Raw genomic sequence first — 22,386 nt, forward strand, 5'->3', positions numbered from 1 at the left:
TCGCTGCAGTCGAGCCAGGCAGGGGCAGTTTTTGCACGGAGACGTGATGCGCTAATTCAATTCTAATTTGAAGAGTTTTGGGATATTTTTTAAATGTAAAATAAAAATTAATTTTGGAGACAAGTGCATTCGGATGTGCATCTGCCAGGAAAGGACATGTACCAGGGAATCATGAGCAGTAGCCACGGACAGCCTTCATACGAGGGCGGCTTCCTTCACAGTACCTCATCGGCCTGCACGTCGCCCGTGTACGTGCCCACCACCCGGGCGGTCACGCAAATGATCCCCGGCCTGCCCTACCTGCAATCGGCCGGCGCGTCGCAGCCCACCTCCGGCCACTCCGCCTGGTCTCAGCCCGGCGTCGAGGCCTCGTATAATCACTCCCCCGTGTCGCCGCGGTTTAGCTTCTCCGCGAGCCCTCCTCTCTCCTCCGGGGCCAAGGAGCAAGCGGCGGTGGCGGCTGCTGCTGCTGCAGCTGCTGCGGCGGCCTCGTACGCTAGCCCGCTTAGCATCTCCGCCAACGGGCGAGAGCACTACGGCGCCCGGTCCTACCACAGCCCCTACCCGGCTTATATGGGCGGCAACGCGGGAGGGACGTGGTCTGCATCTCCCTTCGAGAGTCCGGTGCTTCACGGCCTGCAGACGGGTCACGCTACGGGCCCCACACGACATCCTAATATAGGTAAGCCAGATTTTAGATTTAGTTTGTGTTTTTTATGTGAGATAAAAGTTTTGTCTGTAGAAAATATGAAAATTCAGGGACAAATATGGCTTATTTTGAATACTACACGAAAGAGAAGAATGCACATTTTAGGAACGAAAGATACAAATATGAAACAGCGTATCAAACAAAAAACAAACAATAACGAAAAATTGGAATGCAAAAATTAAACAAAGAAACAAAAACGAAGGAAAGAAATGCAAAGAAAAAGAGAAAGAATAAATGGGAAAAACAAAGAAAAAAGCTTATACTCTGGCGATAATAAAATTTTGATTTATTTGAAATCAAAACAGGCTTCTAGGCCTGGGGTTACAAATACATATTTTATACTCACACACAAAATATACAATGTACTGTCTACACCACAATGTTTTTTAACGTAACTCCAACTAAAACTCGATTTTAAGTTATTCTAATAAGGCACATTTCTGAGTGCCAATTCATTGGCTGAAAAGAGCTTTAACAATATATTTTGATTTGGTATGAACAATATTTCTATTTTATGATTTTGCACAATTTAATGAAAATAAACTCTTGTATTATTATAATTTTTTTCTAACACTGTTATGAATCAAACATTTAAGATGTCTTATTTACAAATATACATACAGTTAAAGAAAACAAAAGAACTGCATTTATTGTGTTTTAATCTTGCTTTTTTTACTTAAACTGTTTAAAGTGATTATTCTCTTAACAGACATCACATGCCAAAAAATATTTTCAGCAGGATAAAAGGCGCAATTTTGAAAACATAATTAGATCTTCTTTTTAACCATCAGCAAAATTCTAAACACTTCTTTCAAGGATTGTTTTACAATTTTAATGTCTTCATTCTGTGTTCTATCTTAAAATGCCTTAATGTTACAAGGCCCACACTTATTTTTTTCAGTGAAATATTAGTATTTGAAGTTTTCTTCTTGTACGAAAAAAATAAGTTATGTTTAGACAAAGAAAAAAATAATCTTATCTGTCATGTAATATCTTGCTCATTTATCTAAATCACAATTTATGAAAGTTGCAAATCTATTACTGTACTCAAACTGCATTTCATGCACATCTATAACTCCAGTGGAATTGCGGCCTTCTTATATGACGTCATACATCCATAAATTCTCGGTTGATTTTCCCTCTTTCACCTTTGCCTCCCTGGGTGCTAAAGTGGTGTTATTTTGTAAATGGACGGTCTGATAAGGAGACACGCTGACATTTCTACATGACACATTAGCACAACAAGTGTATTGTCTGGCGTTGATGTGTTGGCTACATTAGCTTCCGCACTCAAGGTTAGCTTCCTCCGCTTCTCTTTGTTTTGCTCTCGGCCTTGGATGTGATCTAGTATCGCAAGATTGATATTGGACAGCGTAGTTAAAAAAAATGATTTTGAACATTAGTTTGGATTTACGTTGTGCTTGTTAATCTGGTAAGGCCTGACTAAGTGCTTTGCAGGTGATCTGATTTGAAGAAAAATGAGCGAGACTCAGAGTCTTGAAATGTGACAAAGATTATTTAGCGTCTCTATTTCCAGCCCTTCTCTTGATCTGTTTTGGGGGGAGGGGGGTGCGCAGATAAGCAGTGGGGCCTGCACCTCCTGCTGCTTTTGCTGCCGGTGTGCACACATCCACCAGACTCACATTTAGGGGTTAAAGGTTGATTCATCTTCTAGAACCTAATCTATATTTAAAAAACAATCTTTTTATGTTTTGGTTAGAAAAAAAATTATAACAATAACAAATGTCATCAAAACTACGATAAGAGGCCTTCACTCGTCACCATGGTGCTTAAAAAAGGACTGAATGACCCAAGTTATTTCCAATATAAAGATCTGATTATTTGTGCCACATTTTTTTCACACCAAAATGTGCAACACAATTTCACGTATTCGGAAATGTCATTTATTTTCAGTTCAGTGTCAGCTTAGTTAAAGGGAAAACAAAAGTTTGACGTCCATAACCGTCAATGGCACTAAATGTAATCAATGTAATGAGGCCCATAGCCGATATTGGCACATAATGTGTTTGGGTAAGATGTTGTGAAATTTACGATACACGTGTAAGATATTAAAAGTCTGCACATTCTCTTTTTTTCACACCAAAACGTGCATCCCTATTTTGCATGTGTTAAAGCTTTAAAATGTATGTTTAATTCAGTGTCCATAGCCGTCAATGGCACTAAAGCCATCATTGGCACAGGATGTTTTCAGGTAGGAAGTTTTGGATTTTACAATATATAAAAAGTCTGCACACCCTTTTAATTATTGTCAGTCTCGTAAAAAGAAAAAAATTAGTTTTGACTTCCCTAGCCGTCAATGGCACTGAAAGTAATCAACATCTTGATGTTTGTAGCCGTCAATGGCCATTATTAAGAAGTGCGTGAAAATCACACCGACATGCCTGCTATGGTAGCTTGTCATTATTGCTTTGTCATGTGAAGCGTCACTTTCCTTCTTTTTTGTCTTCCATATTGAACTCAATAATTAATCAGGCTGCACGTGCACTGTGGAAGCAGAACGCCAGAATTCATGTCAGTTCATACAGTCCATTGTCACACAATTATAGACAATCATAGATCATAGATAGGAACAGCTGAAAATAGCACAAAGTAGCAAGATAGCGACTTCATTTTAGTCATCAGTCGACAAAAAAAACATTCTTTGATCGGTGCTGGATTTTTTTCCTTTGAGTGTACTGAAAATTTTGAAAAAATTGTCTTGAAAGTGCTTGAATTTGCCCAAAAAAAGTTGTACGAGCCTTGAATCTATATTGTGACATCTATTGCCGCCAATGGCACTGAATATGTCAAAACGGGGACATTGTGAATTTGACCACACATACAGGGGTTGTAAAAAGTATATACAACTTGTTCAAAAACCGGTGGTTGTGATTTTGTGGAAATAAAACTAGGTCAATAGGTAAATTGGGAACCTTTTCCTCTATGTTGTGATTTGTACAACTCCATTGAAAAAAATAGGGGCTTGCAAGCATTGATTTGTAAAATCATTGGACAAACTGGTAGGGATTGCAGCAGACGGCCTCAACATTTTCAAGCATTGAACCACACCCCGTCAATGTGGATAAACCTCCCTCGGTTCCCTTTCCTAACATACTTTGTCTTTGCCTTGTCATAATTATGTTTTATTTCAATTACAATTTATTTTGCTTCTATTGTATTTTACCCATTCTTTAAGTCTGTGTATTACGTGTTTTGGTTTTGGGTAGAGATAAAAAAGGGGATTTTATTGTCTTTTTGTACCGTGATTTTTTTTTTTATAAAGCACATTGAGTGACAATTGAAATGTGCTTTAACAAATACATTTTATTTTATTTTGTGTCCAATTCTCCAGACCTTTTCGATGACTTTGCTGAGGGCCGAGAGTGCGTCAACTGCGGGGCCATGTCCACGCCGCTGTGGAGGCGAGACGGCACCGGCCACTACTTGTGCAATGCCTGTGGCCTCTACCACAAGATGAACGGCATCAACAGACCCCTCATCAAGCCCCAGAGGCGACTGGTGGGCGCTACAGTATTTTTTTTTCTTCCAAATTATTCGAAACAACCATTGTGCTGTTTAATAATATCCGTGTTATTTTGTCAATTAAATGGAAAAATATTTTATTTTTATTTGTGTTGTAAAACCTGATTTCTTATCGCTGAAAATATAAATTACCGTATTTTTACGACTAAGGGGCACACCGGGTTATAAGGTGCACCTCCCAAAAATAGTATTGTCATATATTTTCCATACATAAGGCGCACCAGACTATAAGGTGCTACAGTGGGAACGTCAACAAAACAGTCAGATAGTTCAGTCAAACTTATTAACCCCTTAACATTCCCACGGCTCGGGAAGAAGCAAATACACGTCTCGGACACGTACAGACACGGTGTCACCAATCACTCAAATGCATCATTTCACCTATCATCCGGCAGTTTAAACACTTGGGATTCAAGAACTGCCAACCATTTATTAATTTCTAGTTTCTTTTTCGCTGGCAACTGTGTTGACCGCAAATTAAGAATTTAGTTGGCCAGGGAAACGTGGTTCTTTACTGCGTATATGACAATAAACACTTTGAATTGAATTGAATTGAATTGAACTGAAAAATAAACTCATCACAGAAACATCAAGATCAGTCTAAAACAAGATACTGGGAAAATATAAAGCTTGGGTAGCTCACCAAAGTCGTTTTGCAGCTATCACTTTCAAAAATAATACGCACCCTCTTACTTTCGAGAGTGTAGTAAATCCAACCGTGTAAAATATTTACACAGTCCAAAACACTTAATAATGCTGACGAGTAAAAGAAAAAATCAGCCGAGAAGCATCTGCATCGATGGACGTTGCTTGTTGCTAACTGTCTGTTTAGCCCCATAATTACTGTTTACAAATACAAAAAAATGTTTTCTTCAGGCTGTAGAGCAACCAAAAAGTGATTGACATCTTTTTCGGCCAATTGCAGGCTTTGTTTTACCTCGCTTTAGCCTGTAAATACTAAAAAATGACCCGCCTCCTTTACCTCCGAATAACGTTAGCCAATAGTGACCGATTAAAATGATGATTGACACATTGGTGTATCCCATTATACACCGCAGACTATTTCGACTATGGAGGAAAATCTAGTTGGTGGATGATTGCTTTAGTTGCGAGACCTTGCGACTCATTATTGATCAGTATATAAGGCGCAATGTATTAAAAGGCGGATGTTCAGCTTTTCAAAAAAAATAAAGGCTTTGCGCCCTATAGTCATGAAAATACGGTACTATTTTTGTACTTGTGTGGCCAAATACATGTCTAAATACATGCTAAAAACATGAACAAAGGTTATTATTCTGATTTGTCGCTAATATAATCTGTGTTAGATTATCAAAGACAATACAATTCTATTATTGCCTGTTGAGAAGCAAAAGGCACCATATTTTCCCACATATAAGCTAAATTTAGAACCATAAAACGCATAAAATACTGAAATCAGGGTGTTTGCTAAAACAGGCACAGCCACCAAAGCCACCTAATGGCCCACGGCCATACCATGTCCTTCTTTTCCCCTCAAGCCCGATTTCTTCCTTCTGTTCAGTTAATTTTCCCTCTCCGATTGACTTTGAGAGAGATCACATCTCATTTTAGTATGTTTCAGTGTGTTTTTGTGGCTTTTTTGCCTATAATAATGGGTCCCAAGAAAGTTAATGATAAGGAAAAGTGGAAAATGGTGACCAAAACGAGCAATTCGAAAAAGGGAATGACAGCGAACCATATACCTACATTGCCATATCTTGACTATATATATATATATATATATATATATATATATAATTAATGTTGTTTAGGCAAAATCCTGAAATGGGGGTATGAACAGCCCAAATATTTTATTTTGGCAATGTCTATTGTTTGGAAAATTTAGTTGAAAAACAACTTTTCAGTCACCCTCTTGCGCTTTTTTTGCTGAAAAATGCTGAGTCAACAAAACCAGAAGTGCTGAGTCAGCTTTTTTGGGCATTTTTCACACTTAAGGTCATCTACCTGACTTCTTGTGAAATAAGGTGGTCATATCTAAACTCCTTACCCCTTTTCCTTGGTGGACAGACACAAACACAACAAAGAAACAAGCGTATGTGTGTGTATATATATATATATATATATATATATATATATATATATATATATATATGGGTATATATATGGGTATATATATATATATATGGGTATATATATATATATGGGCATATATATATATGGGCATATATATATATATGGGTATATATATATATATATATATGGGCATATATATATATATATATATATGGGCATATATATATATATATATGGGTATATATATATGGGTATATATATATATATATATATATGGGTGTATATATATATATATATGGGTGTATATATGTATATATATATGGGTATATATATATATATGTGTGTGTATATATTACATTCATACTCAGATCTCAAACTGAAATATTATCTCAACTCCTGCTTTGTTCATGGGTGATATTAAAAACGTTTGGGTAATGATAATTTTTTTGTTGTTGTTGACGGTAAATAAATTATGTGTTGCACCAACTGTTATATTTTGATTCAACACGTAAATGATCTTTTTTTCATGAAGGAAGGTAAAAAATCTGGGATCATTAGCCTTTGAGCAGTTAAAATTCTAATCCGAATTGTATATATACCCGAATAAATATGACTAAAAATATTTGGCAATCATTTTCATTATGAGTTAGTTTGAAATTAATTAATTAATTAATTGTTTCCAACAAACCTAAGTCAAGTCATTTTTATTTGTATTGCCCTTAATCACAAGGAGTGTCAAAGGACTGCACAGACCACAAGCTATTGCAAATTACAGCCTATTATTACAACATCCCCTGATCTAAAGCCTACATGAGGGCAAGAAAAAAACTAAAAAAATGAAGAAACCTTGAGGAGGGACCGCACATGAGGTAATCCCGCTTTCAAGAATGGCCAGGTTGCAATGGATGTTGCATTAACAAACAATACACAGATATTGTCAACATGAAATATAGGTCATTCATAAGCCATAGAATAGAAGTGTGTTTTAAGCCTTGATTTAAACAGTTCCACTGATGTTGCATTACCGGAGCCTGAATCGAGAATGCTCTCGAACCTGGGGATCTCTTCTTAGATCTTGGGATCACTCGTAGACCAGGATTTTCAGAGCAAAAACCTGGACCGGGAAAATAGTGGTAAATTAAATCTGAAATATATGAGGGAGTAAATCCATGCATGATTTTGTATACTACCAACAACACCTTAAAATCACATCCTAAGCTGACAGGGAGCTAATGCATGTTAGCTAAAATCGGGATTATGTGATCACACTTTCTTGTTTAAGTTAAAAGCCTTGCTGCAGTATTTTGTATTAGCTGCAAGCTCTTGATTTTGGACTTCAGGAGACCGGAGAGTAGTACATTACATTACAGTAATCGAGACAGGAGATAACAAACGCATGAATAATATTCTCCGCATCGGCCTGGGACAGAATAGGGCAGATTTTTGCAACGTTGCGAAAATGGAAAAAAGCTGTTCAGGTAAAATTCTTAACGTGTGTTTGGAAGGAGAGATATAATGATAACTTTGTGCTTCCGGACTTTCCCGAGGGTTGTAAGGTCTAACATTTGCATATCATTTTTCAAAGTAGACGCACAGAGAACACAAGAAAAATGGAGAAGTGGTTAGGAATCAAGCCAAAACCAAAGCCCCAGAAGAAATATTCAAAAGAAGCTAAACAAAATTTACGCTACAAAACGGCAATATACATTAAAAGCATCGTGGAAAGAGGAGTTGACGTGGCTTGTAGCAGACGACGCAACGCAAACATTGCATGAATGAAGATGAGTAAATACAGGTACATACTGATGGCAGATGGAAAACAGCGATGTCATATACATGCAATGAATGTTATAAATAGATTTATAATAAACTTAATTTTAAAGTGTTGTTCTGTTATATATTCTTATTATCAATCCTTAATACTTTGCAACAATGTTTTTTTTTTTGCGATTAGTCGTGTTATTGTGTTTCAAGTTGTGAAAAATGGGGCAGGCAACTTTATGGCTGGGCATGCAACTTTTCAGAGTTGTCTGCCCGGGTGTTTGTTAACTTTTTGTCACGAGTTTCAGACACTGCAAGGGGCATGAAATTGGAATTACTAAAAGAAATACGGTTGCATAAAAACAATGGGAAAAATCCCCCTCCAGTCTATAAGGCGCACCTGATTATAAAACGAATTAATTTGGGTTTTTGAGGTGTGATTTATAGTCTGGAAAGTATGGGAATCAATCCACTCTAAATGTCAATGTTTTTTTAATGTAACTTAACCCTCAAATTTAATACTAACCCAATTTTACTGTTTACTGTCCTTTAGTCGGCCTCCCGGAGGGTGGGCCTGTCCTGCACCAACTGCCACACCACCACCACCACCCTGTGGCGACGAAACGCAGAGGGGGAGCCTGTGTGCAACGCTTGCGGCCTCTACATGAAATTGCACGGGGTAAAAACCACACATAATAAATAACCCCCCCCCCCTCAAAAGTTATCTTTGACATAATTATCTGTCTTTGGTTGTAAGATGTAGTAACAAACTGTATAACAGCTCCTTTTTTCCCAACAGGTCCCCCGACCCCTCGCCATGAAAAAAGAGGGCATCCAGACCCGCAAACGCAAACCAAAGAATCTGAATAAAAGCCAAACCGGTGAGCTTCAATTTATGTTTCTGAAATCAGAACACCGTATAACTACATTTAACTTAGTGACATGTATTTGGTGCATCATAGGGAACCTAAGCAACGAGGGGACTACAATGACGCCGAGCAACACTCCCCGAGGCCCCGCTTCCTCCTCCTCCTCCCCTTCCATGTCAGAGGAGGCCCGACAAATCAAGACAGAACCAGAGACTCACAGTTTATACACCCACAACGGCGCACACGCACAGGTACGAAATTACATGATATGACTAGTTAAATAGCAGCTCATTACTAGAAAGTCAAAGTAGTAACTAGTTTATTACCGGAGCCACTTGTAAGTGTGCAGCACACAGCACTAGCTTCCTGGCTTGTAGCATCCTGGAAGGTAGATTTCTTCATTCTTCTTTTCAAGATTTCTTAATTTTCCACATGTTGAGTTTTTTTTTTAGTTTTACTTGCCCTCATGTAGGTTTCAGATGGGGGGAATTTGTAGTGATGGTCTGTGCAGCCTTTTGAGATTTTTTTCTGATTAAGGGCTATATAAATAAATTTGACTTGACATATCAGGGACCACCAACCAGTTTGAAGCCGAAATCTACTTTTTTGTACTGATAGCACCCAGGGCTACCAGTTTGATAGGCATTTCTATAGTTATCATATTATTACTACAGTATGTTGTTACTATGTTATTACTATGTTATTGCCAGCTTGTGTTTATTAGAACTAAGGTTACAATAGGCTCAGTCAACCATTAAAGCAGCAATGTCAAACACATTCTACATGGTAGAATAAATATTCTCTCAGGGACGGGACTAGTAAATGATTGGCATAAATAATGTGCCTTAGCTTTAGGGCTCAGGATCTCTCAGAGGATAACAATTTAATGAAGATTATGATTCAGGGGTGTAAGATTCGAATATAAAAAAAATATTGAGGTTTTGTTTTTTTTCTTCCCGTCAACATTTTTTCCTGCACTAAGATTTAATTTTGTGCATACCGTAATCTTTTTATGCCATTATTTTACTAGTCCAGCCCAGTGTCAGGCAGGACAAAAGGAAGACTGAGATCACTTGCGCTCGTTTCTTGGTTTTATTGAAAGGAAGGAAATGACAAGGTGGGATTCTTCGATCCGTTGGTTGGCGGATTGACGGAACTTGACAGGTGGGTGAAGGCTTGGCGGGAATGGTCGCGGACAGGCGTAATCGTAGTGTTCGGAAAAGAGTTCAGGAGTCAGACGGGCAGGGCAGATTTACGGAAACGGGTCGGCAACGGAGATCAATCAGAAGAGAACAGGGAGCAGGCAAAGAGTCAGAGGTACAGGCTTACTGAGCTGAAGGCAACAGGTAGCATGAGTACAATTGAACAAAGTGTTACCGGAAGCTGGGGATTTAAATATACAGGGTGCGCCAATCAGCTGTCCTGGCTGTTGGCGCCAAATCCTGAACACAGGTGTTCCCGATCCGGGTGATTGTGACACCCAGTGGGAGAGTATTTTCTGCCATGTGACCCCTGGGGTGAAACAAGTTCGACACCCCTGATTCAATGATTTAAATGTCTTTTCAAGCTTTTCATTCATTTATTTGATGAAAATGTTTACCTGAATCCGGGAGCTTCGCTGTTAGATCTCATATCTACTGTAGAAAGGAGCTAAAGCTTCTATAGTCTTATGCAAAGACACCAGGGTGCTGTTTTTTTAACTTTGTATTTCTAAATTCAGGTGCTAACCGATAATTTCCAATCACTGGTGATAAAAAGTGTAGTTTAGGATCTAGATCATTGTTTGACATGGTGCGGGAGATTTTTCTCTTGTGCTTCTCTCAGCATTGTCTCATAGGCGGGCCTAATCTGGTCTGCTGGACGTACATTTGACACACCTGCACCAAAGCATCTGCCTTGTATAAGGGGATTGAGTTATTTACATAAATAAATTATAGGCTACTTTTAGAAAATATTTGGAAGCATTAATCAGATATCTTAAGACACTGATCATGTCAACAAATTCCAATGCCAGTGAAAACTCCAATTACCTAGAAAATCACTATGCAAATAACTGGTGTGATACTTTCAGGACCGGTCCACGAGCTACTCGGGTGTTCCCGGGGGTTTGTGACCCCAGACTTATAGTCGGGGTTCGTACAGGTGCTAGAAATCTCTGACAATCCTTGAATTTTAACATTGTGTTTTTAAGGTTTGAAATGGGCTTGAGTTTTGGGTGAAATGCTTGTAAATGCTTCAAATTGTTGCTATGCTTACCGGCAGTCTTGACTTGATGGAAAATAAATCAAGTCTCCCTAAAAATAACGCTGACACACCTGCTCTGGTGGCTTTGCTCTGCCATTGCATTTCTTCTTCCCTCGTGGGTAACGGCAGCTGGAATTTGTCTGGCGCTATCATGTGAAGCGTCATTGCCCCCTGTGCGTCACGCTCAGGAGGACAGACGAAGAGACCAAGATGCTGTACTGAAGAAAATTGGCTTTGAAAGGGCTTGAAAAGTGCTTGAATTTGTCGATGAAAAAGGTGTAGGAAGCCTGTATAGTGCACATAATCGATTTCATCTTTTGTTTCTCTTTTTTTACACTAGATATCTGCCCTGCCTGCTTACATGACGGCTCAAGGCGGGACCCTCGCTCTCAAAATGACCCCAGGGGGTCTCTCCGGGTCACCTGGCTCTAAAGCTGAGTCGTGGAACAACCTTATCTTGGCTTAAATGAAACACAACTAAAAGAGGAGCGTCAGCGAGCAGCACTGTGACAAAGTTCTTCCAAGTGCAGACTGTTTTCATTTGATTTGGAATTCGATCCAATCACAAGGTTTAATTGCCAGTTCAAAATGTGACACAATATCAGAGGTCAATATCCAGGTCAGTATTGACTTATCTACTCAGACGACGTTGCACATGTTAAAGGTGACCAAGTACAGCTACAAGGTCCTATGTGGATTTTATTTTTCTCCAAATACTCAAAACAATTGCAATATTCTTGTGGCGGCAGTAGCTCAGGAGGTAGAGCGATCGTTTTAGGATTAAGGGATCCCAGTTCGAATCCCGGTTTGTCCGTGTTACTTGCCGAAGTGTCATTGGGTAAGACACTGAACCCCCAATACCCCAATAAGCAGGTTAGCGCCTTACATGGCTGCACAGATCATGGCCGCTATTGGGAAATGTGAAGCACAATGTAAAGCGCTTTGGGAAGTCATTGACTTGAAAAGCGCTATATAAATGCAGATCATTTCATTGTTATGTCCTCCAAGTTTCTGGATTTTTTTGGTTAAGACCACAAGTGATGAATATATAAATATATTCTCCAGATCTGGTGTCAAAAGCGGTTCAAGCAACCACACACTGCAGCAAAACTTCAGGATTCTATATTTTAGACATTTTAACCAAAACATTTTAAGTGCTTACATTTTCAAGCACTATTTTAGTAACAATCTGGTAACTTAAGACCCGTTATGTTTTGGCGCAGATGTTCTAACATTAATTTAGTTGATTTGATTGAGGTGCATGTTAAACTCATCTGAAGTGTTTTGTGGAAAAAAATAGAATATCTGTCAGAAACACTCCAAAAACAGTTGACAAAAAACAGTGTATATTAAGTGTGTTCAGCCGCAACTTGAGTCATTTTGACCAATGGTAGCTTATTTTTTGTTTTGTTTTGTTTTTATAAATAACATTTAAAATTGGGTGGTTCAAAAAACAACCCAAGATAAGTAGTAACATTTTCAAAATAGCAAAAAAATAATATTATTTGGTTCCAAAGTTATGTGAATTGGGTTGTTTACCACAATTTGTTTTATTAATATGATGTGAAACCCCCCAAATAATTTAATTTGTTTATTAAAAGTTAAGCCTAAAAAATTGGTTGGATTCTGATCAAATCTTCCCCCAAAATAAAGGGTAATTTTTTAACATGCCGGTAAATTGAATCATTGGGACAGACAATTTGCTCGCTCATTCACACTTAGGGACAATTTGGGCTGGCCAATTAACCTAACATGCATGTTTTTGGAATGTGGGAGGAAACCAGAGTGCCCGGAGGAAACCCACGCAAGCACAGAGAGAACATGCAAACTCCACACAGGAGGTTCGATCTCATGACTTCAGAACTGTGCCGCACACGCGCTAACCACAGCGCCGCCGTGCTTCGCCCCCAAATAAAAGTCATTTTTTAAAATATTTTAAATATTAGGATAAACAGTCTTTCAGTTTTCAAATCCCTGAAATTTTTAAAATTCCTTTTTAAATAGTTTTTTTAGAGTTAAGATAGTCGGCATTTGTCGATTACCCGCACAGATTCCAAAGAGTCCGTTCCTGCATCGGCATGTAGGTTAAAGCGAAGCAGCTGTGTTACCTCCCACAACAGTGCAAATGGAGTTGTCTGTGTGTATTTCCTAAGATTCTGAAATAAAGAAAACTACACCTATGTGCAAAGATGGACTGAGCTGTGCACCAATTTGCAGGTGTTAAAATGGGGCCTTTTGGTGGCATTGTCTCTCATCATGTTGTATTTATTTCTATAGCCACATCATAACAACATAATCAGTAACTTATCAGTCTGTTTAGCAAGCTAAAAGTTTCATTGTGTATAATGACTGTACAGTATTTTTGTGGCAAGTGTAATTGTGGTATTTGACTATATAGCAACATTTATTTACATGTATGCAAGGGATCTCCACTCCAGTGTGTGTGTGTGTGTACATATATACTGGACTGTCTCAGAAAATTAGAATATTGTGATAAAGTTCTTTATTTTCTGTAATGCAATTAAAAAAACAAAAATGTCATACATTCTGGATTCATTACACATCAACTGAACTATTTCAAGCCTTTTATTATTTGAATATTGCTGATTTTGGCTTACAGCTGAAAAAAACTCAAAAATCCTATCTCAAAATATTAGAATACTTCCTCAGACCAAGTAAAATAAATAATTTTATAACAGCAAAACTAAATCAAACATTTGAAAATGTCCATTGATGCACTCAGTACTTGGTTGGGAATCCTTTTGCACGGATTACTGCATCAATCCGGCGTGGCATGGAGGCAATCAGCCTGTGGCATTGCTGAGGTGTTATTGATGCCCAGGATGCTTCGATAGCGGCCTTCAGCTCATTTGCATTTGTAGGTCTGGTGTCTTTCATCTTCTTCTTAACTATACCCCACAAATTCTCGATGGGGTTCAGGTCAGGGGAATTAGCAGGCCAATCAAGGACAGTGATGCCATGGTCAGTGCACCAGTTACTGGTGGTTTTGGCACTGTGGGCAGGTGCCAGATCATGCTGGAAAATGAAATACTCATCTCCATAGAGCTTTTCAGCAGATGGAAGCATGTAGTGCTCTAAAATCTCTTGGTACACAGTTGCATTTACTCTGGACTTGATGAAACACAGTGGACCAACACCAGCAGCTGACATGGCTCCCCAAACCATTGCTGACTGTGGGAACTTCACACTGGATTTCAAGCAACTTGGATTTTGCTCTTCTCCAGCCTTTCTCCAGACTCTGGCGCCTTGACTTCCAAATGAAATGCAAAACTTGCTTTCGTCTGAAAAGAGGACTTTGGACCACTCTGCAACTGTCCAGTGCTTCTTCTCCATAGCCCAAGTCAGACGCTTCTTCCGTTGTCTTGAGTTCAGAAGTGGCTTGACCATGGGAATGCGGCTATTGTAGCCCATTTCCCGGACACGTCTGTGAACTGTGGCTTTTGATACCTGGACTCCAGCTTCAGCCCACTGTCTTTGAAGCTCCCCCAAATTCTGAAAGCGGCTCTTCTTCACAATTTTGTTAAGGCTGCGGTCATCTTTCTTGGTTGTGCAGCGTTTCCGGCCACATTTTTCCCTTCCAACAGACTTTTTGTGGATATGCTTTGAAACTGCACTCTGTCTTACCCTCCTGATGGAGGGTATCAATGATGGTCCTCTGGACAGCAGTCAGATCAGCAGTCTTCCCCATACTTGTGATTAAGTTTACTGAACCAAGCTGAGTGTTTTTAAGGCTCAGGAAACCTCGCAAGGTGTTTCGAGTTAATTAGATGATTCAGGTGATTAGTTGAATAGCCTACTTGTATACTTTTTCATGATATTCTAATATTTTGAGATAGGATTTTTGAGTTTTCTTAAGCTGTAAGCCAAATTCAGCAATATTAAAATAATAAAAGGCTTGAAATAGTTCAGTTGATGTGTAATGAATCCAGAATGTATGACATTTTTGTTTTTTTAATTGCATTACAGAAAATAAAGAACTTTATCTCAATATTCAAATTTTCTGAGACAGTCCAGTATATACAGTAAAGAAAATAAGTATTTGAACACCCTGCTATTATGCTGTTTCTCCCACTTATACCTGTATATCATGGAGGGGTCTGAAATCTTTATTGTAGGCTCATGTCCACTGTGAGAGAGATAAACTAAAAACAAATATCCACAAATCACAATGCATGATTTTTTAACGATTTATTTGTGGGACATAGCTGTAAATAAGTATTTGAACACCTGAGAAAATGAATGTTAATATTTGGCACAGTAGCCTTTGTTTGCTATTACAGAGGTCAAACATTTCCTGTATTCTTTCACCAGGTTTGCACACACTGCAGGAGGGATCTTGACCCACTCCTCCACACAGATCTTCTCTAAATTAAGTCAGGTTTCTAGGCTGTCGCTAAGGAACGCTGAGTTCGAGCTCCCTCCAAAGATTTTCGATTGGGTTCAGGTCTGGAGACTGGCTGGGCCATGCTACAACATTGATACGCTTCTTACCGAACCATTCCTTGATTTTCTTGGCTGTGTGCTTTGGGTCATTGTCGTGTTAGAAGACCCTGCCACAACCCATCTTCAATGCTCTGACTGAGGGAAGGAGGTTGTTCCCCAAAATCTCAGAGTAGTCATCCTCTCTTCAATGCAGTGCACTTATCCTGTAAGCAGAAAAATACCCCCAAAGTATGATGCTACCACCCACATGCTTCGACATAGGGATGGTGTTCTTCAGATTGTACTCTTCGTTCTTCATCCTCCAAGCACGCTGAGTGGAATCTTGACCAAAAAGTTCTATTTTGGTCTCATTTGACTACAAAACTTTCTCCCATGACTCCTCTGTATCATCCAAATGGACATATGTGAACTTAAGATGGGCCTTGACATGTGCTGGTTTAAGCAGGGTAACCTTTAGTGCCATGCATGACTTGAAATCATGACGTCTTGGTGTATTACCTACAATAACCTTGGAAACGGTGGACCCAGATCTTTTCATGTCATCGTGTAGTTCTGGGCTGATTCCTCACCTTTCTTAGAATCATTGAGACCCCACGAGGTGATAACTTGCATGGGGCTCTAATCTGATTGAGATTGACCGTCATGTTTAGCTTTTTCCATTTTCCTAACTATTGCTCCAAAAGTGGACCTTTTTTCACCAAGCTGCTTGGCAATTGCTCCGTAGTTCTTTCCAGCCTAATGGAGGTGTACAATTTTGTCTCTGGTGTCTTTGGACAGCTCTTTGGTCGTCACCATGGTAGAAGTTAAAGTCTTACTGATTGTATGGGCTGGACAGGTGTCTTTATGCAGCTACCAACCTCAAACAGGTGCATCTGATTCAGGATGATACATGGAGTGCAGATGGACTTCTAATGGGCGGACTAACAAGTCTTTCAGGGTCAGAATTCTAGATGATACACAGGTGTTCAAATACCTATTTGCAGTTGTATCACAAAAAATAAATCGTTAAAAATATCAGGCATTGTGATTTCTGTATATTTCTTTTTGGTTTATCTCTCTCAGCGGACATGCACCTTCAATAAAAATTTCAGACCCCTCCATGATTTCTAAGTGAGTGAAATAGCAAAATAGCAGGGTGTTCAAATAATTATTTTCCCTACTGTAATATATAATATATGCAAGAAAATACCACAAGTGGGCTGTATTGCAGAAACCAAGAAGATGCAATTGGTTGCACCAACATGACACTACCTATTCTACCTTTGTCTTTGTCATTCATATTCAATAAAGTGAAGGTGACTCAAGTTGTTTTTATTTTTAAAGGGACAATGTGTCCTATTTATTGCTTTCCAGTGGTAAATACAAACTTCATTCATATAAAAGAAAAAAAAAACAATGATTTTAATCGGCCACGTCCATCCTGAAGGCAGTTATTCTAAAATGATTCATATCTGGCCTGCCAGTAATGTTAACCACAGTATAAAATAAATTATTACCAAAAATATATAAATATACAAGATTATGGCAGTAGGCCAGGCTAGTCCAGAGTCCAGCCTGGGGGCCACTTACGGCCTGTGATGACATTTCACCAGATGAGGGCAGTAGCCCCTGGCTTTCTGTGTGGATTTTAGCCCACCCCATTTCCGACATGGTGACTTTGAATGCGTGCAGGACAAGTTGGAGTATTTTTTTCACCGAAATCCAAAAATAATGCGTCTGCTTAATTTGCCAAGAAACCGCGGCTGTTTTCATAAAATCATTAAGAGGCACTGCCAAACAAAACATGCTGACTACAAAAAGCTAACTAGAAACAAACGTGAAAAGGTCAAGCAACTGGAAGCTGTTTAAAGGGCACAGCAGCGTTTTTTATGAGACTCCGCGAGTCAAATGAAAATGCTACAAAGGCGAGCTACAAGATTGCGACGGACAATTTATAGTGTCCAATAATCTTGTCATGCATGTTGTAAGTGTAAGTATTAATGGCTGAATAGTCGACCCTCTCACAATACTTACCAAAAGTGGAGCACTTTCTGAAAAGTTTGGACGCCCCTGATTTAAATGGTATGAGAAAACACATAAACTATCATATAAATATGCTTTTTTTGAATGTGTGTTTGTCGAGAAGTTAGAATTCATGTTACATAACATGAGCCTCACCAAGAGGGAGCTTACAAATTTGTCTGCTATCTTGCTGCTATGGGTAACCAAATACAACAAAAAGGCTGGGCAAAAAATGAAAATCGTGTGTTTTGGTCACCTTGAGTCTCCGTAGTTTGTCTTCTTCCTTGTGGCTTCTAGCACTTCTTTTTGGTTTCACAACACAATGCAGTGACATCTAGAAGTCAAGTAATTCATACTGTCACTTTAACATTTCTTTTCCATTATATTTTTGACCACTCCAAGCAACAATGTCACAGCTATAAACGTTGACATGAATAAGAATAGCACCTAAACAACCTGTCAGGGTTTATAAATACCTTAAAACATCACAAGGTGGCAGTAAGGTGTTTCTTTTAACATTAGTTCACGGATCCCATAACCACCAGAGTCTTCGGGGCACCACTTCCACAGCCTGGCAGCACCCATCCCTCTCTTGGCTGTTTCTTTGGGTATTTTTTTGCTCCCCCACATGGAACGGTAATGATTTCTATGGTTACCAGTAGCAGGAGAAGCCTTTTGATTGACTCAGATACAGCACCTTTATCCTCTGGTCGCTGTTGTTCTTCAGTGTAAAGCATGATCCCATTCTACAGAGATGACCTCTAGACAGGCCTCTCAATAATTGTATAAAAGACAAACTACAGTCATTTTATTTGATCATGTTATGTAACGGGATTTTGTTTTTAAACAGATACTTTGATCATTTTTCTAATACAACTTTGTTTAATTTTTCCTGATAATATTTACCTGCATCAATTACTGCATCCATATTTTAATTGCTTTGACAGCGTCATAAAACAACAAACTTTAAACAAATAGGTTATATATTCAAAATAAATATCATTGTTTGCTATATTTTGTTTGTACTGGATGTATTTTCCAAAAATAATTATGCACATCCATAGTTTACACGGTCGTCATTAATGTGTAAATGCTTTTGAATATTAAAATTTATGATCACAATATTAAAAATGGACGTTCCTATCGCTTGGGAACCAATCAAAACTTTGTAAATGCACTGTACATATGCAACTCATTTCAATGAGATTAAACAATTAATAGTGTGTCGTCACTTTTAAATATCATATTTTATTATTATGTTAAAAGGGACCTTCCCATTGTTCCTACATGTGAACCAATCAAAGTTTTGCGTATTGACCTTTTGCATACACATGACCTAACCACGTGACGACACCATGACGGATGGTAGTAACACGTAGTAAACAGTAGACAACAATGGAAAATGTATACTATTCAACACCCTTTGCAATGACTAGTCAAACGAATATTGTGCAGTGGTCGGATGAGATGGTTCTCTGTTTAGGGATACTGAGGACAGCATTAGCAATGCCAGCTACCGAGCCATACAGTCTTCCTCCTAACATATTCACATATCTGAATATACCGTCCAATCAGCCTGACTTCACAGGATCTGTACCACTATATTGTAAATGGAGTATCTCCATACACCGGTGCTGATCTAAAAGCTTAGAAACGTCTGGAAGCTTGCCAACCACTCAGGGATTAATCACCAGGTAGAGAGTGGTGGTTACATTATTCTGTCGTGGTTATAGGTATTTGTTTCAACTCAACTGCCTTTTTAACTGCCGTGACCTTAAGTGGTCCTTGCCGTCCGTCATGGCTCTCATTCAGCCAGGGAAGGCAACGTTATGTCACAAGCAAAGGGTCAATAAATACACTGTCCTTTTACACTGGAGCTCGTTTTAAAGGGACAGTGTGTAATATTTAATGGCTCTAGTGGGACGAAAAAAACGTTCATTTAGTAAAAAAAAAAAAAACATTGATTTGAATACTAGGCAAAAATACATGAACCATCACACTAATGTTAAAGGTGAGGTGTGTAGTTTGAGGTGTTCTTAAAAAGTTCAAATTTAAATAATTTTTGAATAACCCTTATGGTTTATTTTCCATGGCACCTACTTTTATCTTACTTTTATCAGGCCTGTTTGGGGCGGATTAAACCCCCAAAGAGATGAAAAAAGAAGAGTTTATTTGAGCGCGTCTAATAAATAAATGCAAAACGTGTTACTTTCTGCTATCTCCTGGATTAAAGTGATGATTGAAGGCTTAAATTTTCAAATGAGGAATCACTTTTAATGTTTATAAAAATATCATAGGTTGAAAATATTTGTATTTCTTTTTCATAGTGGAATGCCTTTCTAGAAGTCGCCACCATGTTTGTCTAGCATCTTGCTGCTACGCTGTGCATATCGGCACTGGTTTTTGTTAGCATTAGACAATACAGTGCCATCTAGTGGCCAAATATTACACAGTGGGGTTTTAACAGGATTCAACGATTAATAGTGTGATGTTACTTCCAAAGTCTTGAAGACTTTGTATACAAGTTCACTGTACATTTGAAGCTCATTTTAACTAGGTTCCATGATTAATAAAGTGAGGTCCCTTTCAAATATCATGGTATTTTAATATGATGACTAGACAATTCCCTCGGCAAATGTGAGAGTTGGGGCTGGATCTGGCAGATGTTATCATGTAACCGTTAGCATGAAGTTGTTAGCATAAGGTCAATAGCATGTAATTGCTAGCATGAAGTCGTCAAACTTAAGTGAGATCTATCTGTTCTTTTAAACTTGGTTCTTTTATATAAACTACTCCATTATCATGCAAACAGTAGTCATTGGCATGATGTCGTTAGCGATAAGGAGAGGCCTTCATGGACAGTCTAAAATCACAGCTATTGTAATAACATAGTAATAACATCGTGTAATAACATTTTGTATTGGCCCATTCAAATTGAATGGCTCATTCAATTTAAATAGGTCTATTTAATTTGTACGGGCCAATTCAATTTGCCACTGTGCTTACAGCACTAATGGGAAATGGGTTGTGCCTTGCGAACCCAGCCCCAACTAATAATAGGGATGTTTCTATCTGAACCAGTCAAAGCTCTGCGTATCAATATTCTCTCCATTTACAGCTCATTATAACGAGATTCAACGATTAATGGTGTGGATTACACCTGTGATGACGACTGTGAAACAAGAGCCAATGACAATCCGAGCCATGGTGATGTCGGTGTAGGCGGGACGTCACACCAGTTTCTCCGTTCTTTCATTGGCCACAGCCACCCTGAGCCCATTCACCGCCAGCCAATGGGAGGCGTGAGTTGATCTGGCCCCAGCCGGGAGACAGGAAAAGTGCAGGCTTGTGTTCTCATATAGCTTCACCTATTTTTTATTTATTTCCCGATTGTGAATGGAGATCCCTCACGTGCGTCTTTTTCCACGCACTTTATTGCACGATTAAAAAGGCGACATGGACGTCTTTATGTCTCTTGGGCACCCCGAGGAGATTTACAACCTTTTCAAATTTAAAATGGGAGGCTGCCGAGCTGTCATGCCCAAATTGGATTACGTGAGTAAAAATGAACACAACGTGTCACCCAAAAGGAGAAAAATACATCATTATTTATAGTTTCTACATAGATGTTGGATTCAATACTATATAATAACTCTCACTGCTGTTTCCGTCATCTTGATACCAATGTCATCCTGTCAGGAATCAACACAAACTATTCTAAACGTAACTATATAATTATGAGCTGAATGAGATTTAGAAATGATTAACGGTATAATGACATCTAGACTGCATGATCCACTCTGGACCCACAATTACAAAGAGTTTAGTGGATTCTAAAAGGAGCCACAGGTTTGTGCTATTAAAGTGGTTTGCCACTAGATGGCAGCCGAATTCATGGTTTTGTCAAATGTATTGCACGATATGTCATTTGAAATAATAAACTACTGTTACCAATCAAATAGGAATGAAATATAATTGAATAAAACAAAAGTTATGAATAGAAATTAAAGTTGGGTTAAGTGACGTGCAGCGAGGTTCATGTCGAGTAAGGCAGTCAGGTTTACAAAAAATGTACCTACTTCGTATTCATCATTTGATAGGCAGAGAAATAAAGCAATATATGAACAGTAGCATTAAAAGAGTTTTATTGTCTTGCCTTAACGTACAAATGAAGTCTAGAAAAGTATCAAGATAGGCAAAGGTATACCTCTGATTTGAAAAAAGAGCACAGCAGAAAAAAATGACTGGATACTTGACTTGCTGATAGATTTGTTATACTGTCACAAATTCTATTGTTTGAAGTTGGCGTGTGTGGTAAATCGGCAATTCAAATCCCAAATTTATGAAGTTAAATGAGAAATAACATAAACATTGATTGAATATAACAATTTAATTTATTTTCTAATTTATATTTCGATGATAACAGCCCGTGTCCCACCTGCCTCCCCTAACTGCAGAATCACTGGTGCCAAATCAGAATTATTTGTCTCACTATTGCCCTCTGCCATGAGGCAAGAGAATTGCGTGCCTCAATTTGCATCTGCAGACGGTCAGCACAGAAATAATTTACATACAAATTGCATTAATAATATTCATAATGTGATTATTCAGCAGTTTTGAAAAAGAAAATAGAAAATTGTTCGATAAAATTAGGAAAAACGTTGATTTAAAGGCACATAGCCATTCCATTTATTTGTATTTTCCATGTTCACGATGACAGGTGAGGCACTGCCTCCATCTAAC

General features: G+C 38.5%; 2 protein-coding genes and 1 long non-coding RNA gene across 3 annotated transcripts in view; 2 read left to right on the top strand and 1 right to left on the bottom strand.

Annotated features, from left to right (window-relative positions):
• gata4 (GATA binding protein 4) lies at positions 1 to 16,946 on the top strand. Its single transcript, XM_088324423.1, has 6 exons — positions 1 to 682; positions 4,062 to 4,228; positions 8,619 to 8,744; positions 8,865 to 8,946; positions 9,028 to 9,185; positions 11,519 to 16,946. Exons 1-6 carry the CDS (start codon positions 157 to 159, stop codon positions 11,642 to 11,644), a joined length of 1,185 nt encoding a protein of 394 aa, XP_088180549.1. The 5' UTR covers positions 1 to 156; the 3' UTR covers positions 11,645 to 16,946.
• Positions 6,993 to 22,386, bottom strand: part of LOC148346666 (uncharacterized) — a 17,441-nt gene continuing 2,047 nt past the window's right edge. Inside the window, exons 2-3 of the long non-coding RNA XR_015848196.1 lie at positions 17,900 to 17,977; positions 6,993 to 7,418 (exon numbers count right to left, since the gene is read on the bottom strand). This is a non-coding gene — a long non-coding RNA (uncharacterized LOC148346666). The remainder of the gene's footprint in view (positions 7,419 to 17,899; positions 17,978 to 22,386) is intronic.
• The window catches only part of fdft1 (farnesyl-diphosphate farnesyltransferase 1), a 12,213-nt gene continuing 10,762 nt past the window's right edge, over positions 20,936 to 22,386 (top strand). Inside the window, exon 1 of the mRNA XM_088324422.1 lies at positions 20,936 to 21,198. Within this exon, the coding sequence (XP_088180548.1) occupies positions 21,100 to 21,198 (99 nt within the window). The 5' untranslated portion in view covers positions 20,936 to 21,099. The remainder of the gene's footprint in view (positions 21,199 to 22,386) is intronic.

Source organism: Urocampus carinirostris, chromosome 20, assembly GCF_059441175.1.
Source record: "Urocampus carinirostris isolate Australia breed hairy pipefish chromosome 20, RoL_Ucar_1.0, whole genome shotgun sequence".
Taxonomy (NCBI): domain Eukaryota; kingdom Metazoa; phylum Chordata; class Actinopteri; order Syngnathiformes; family Syngnathidae; genus Urocampus; species Urocampus carinirostris.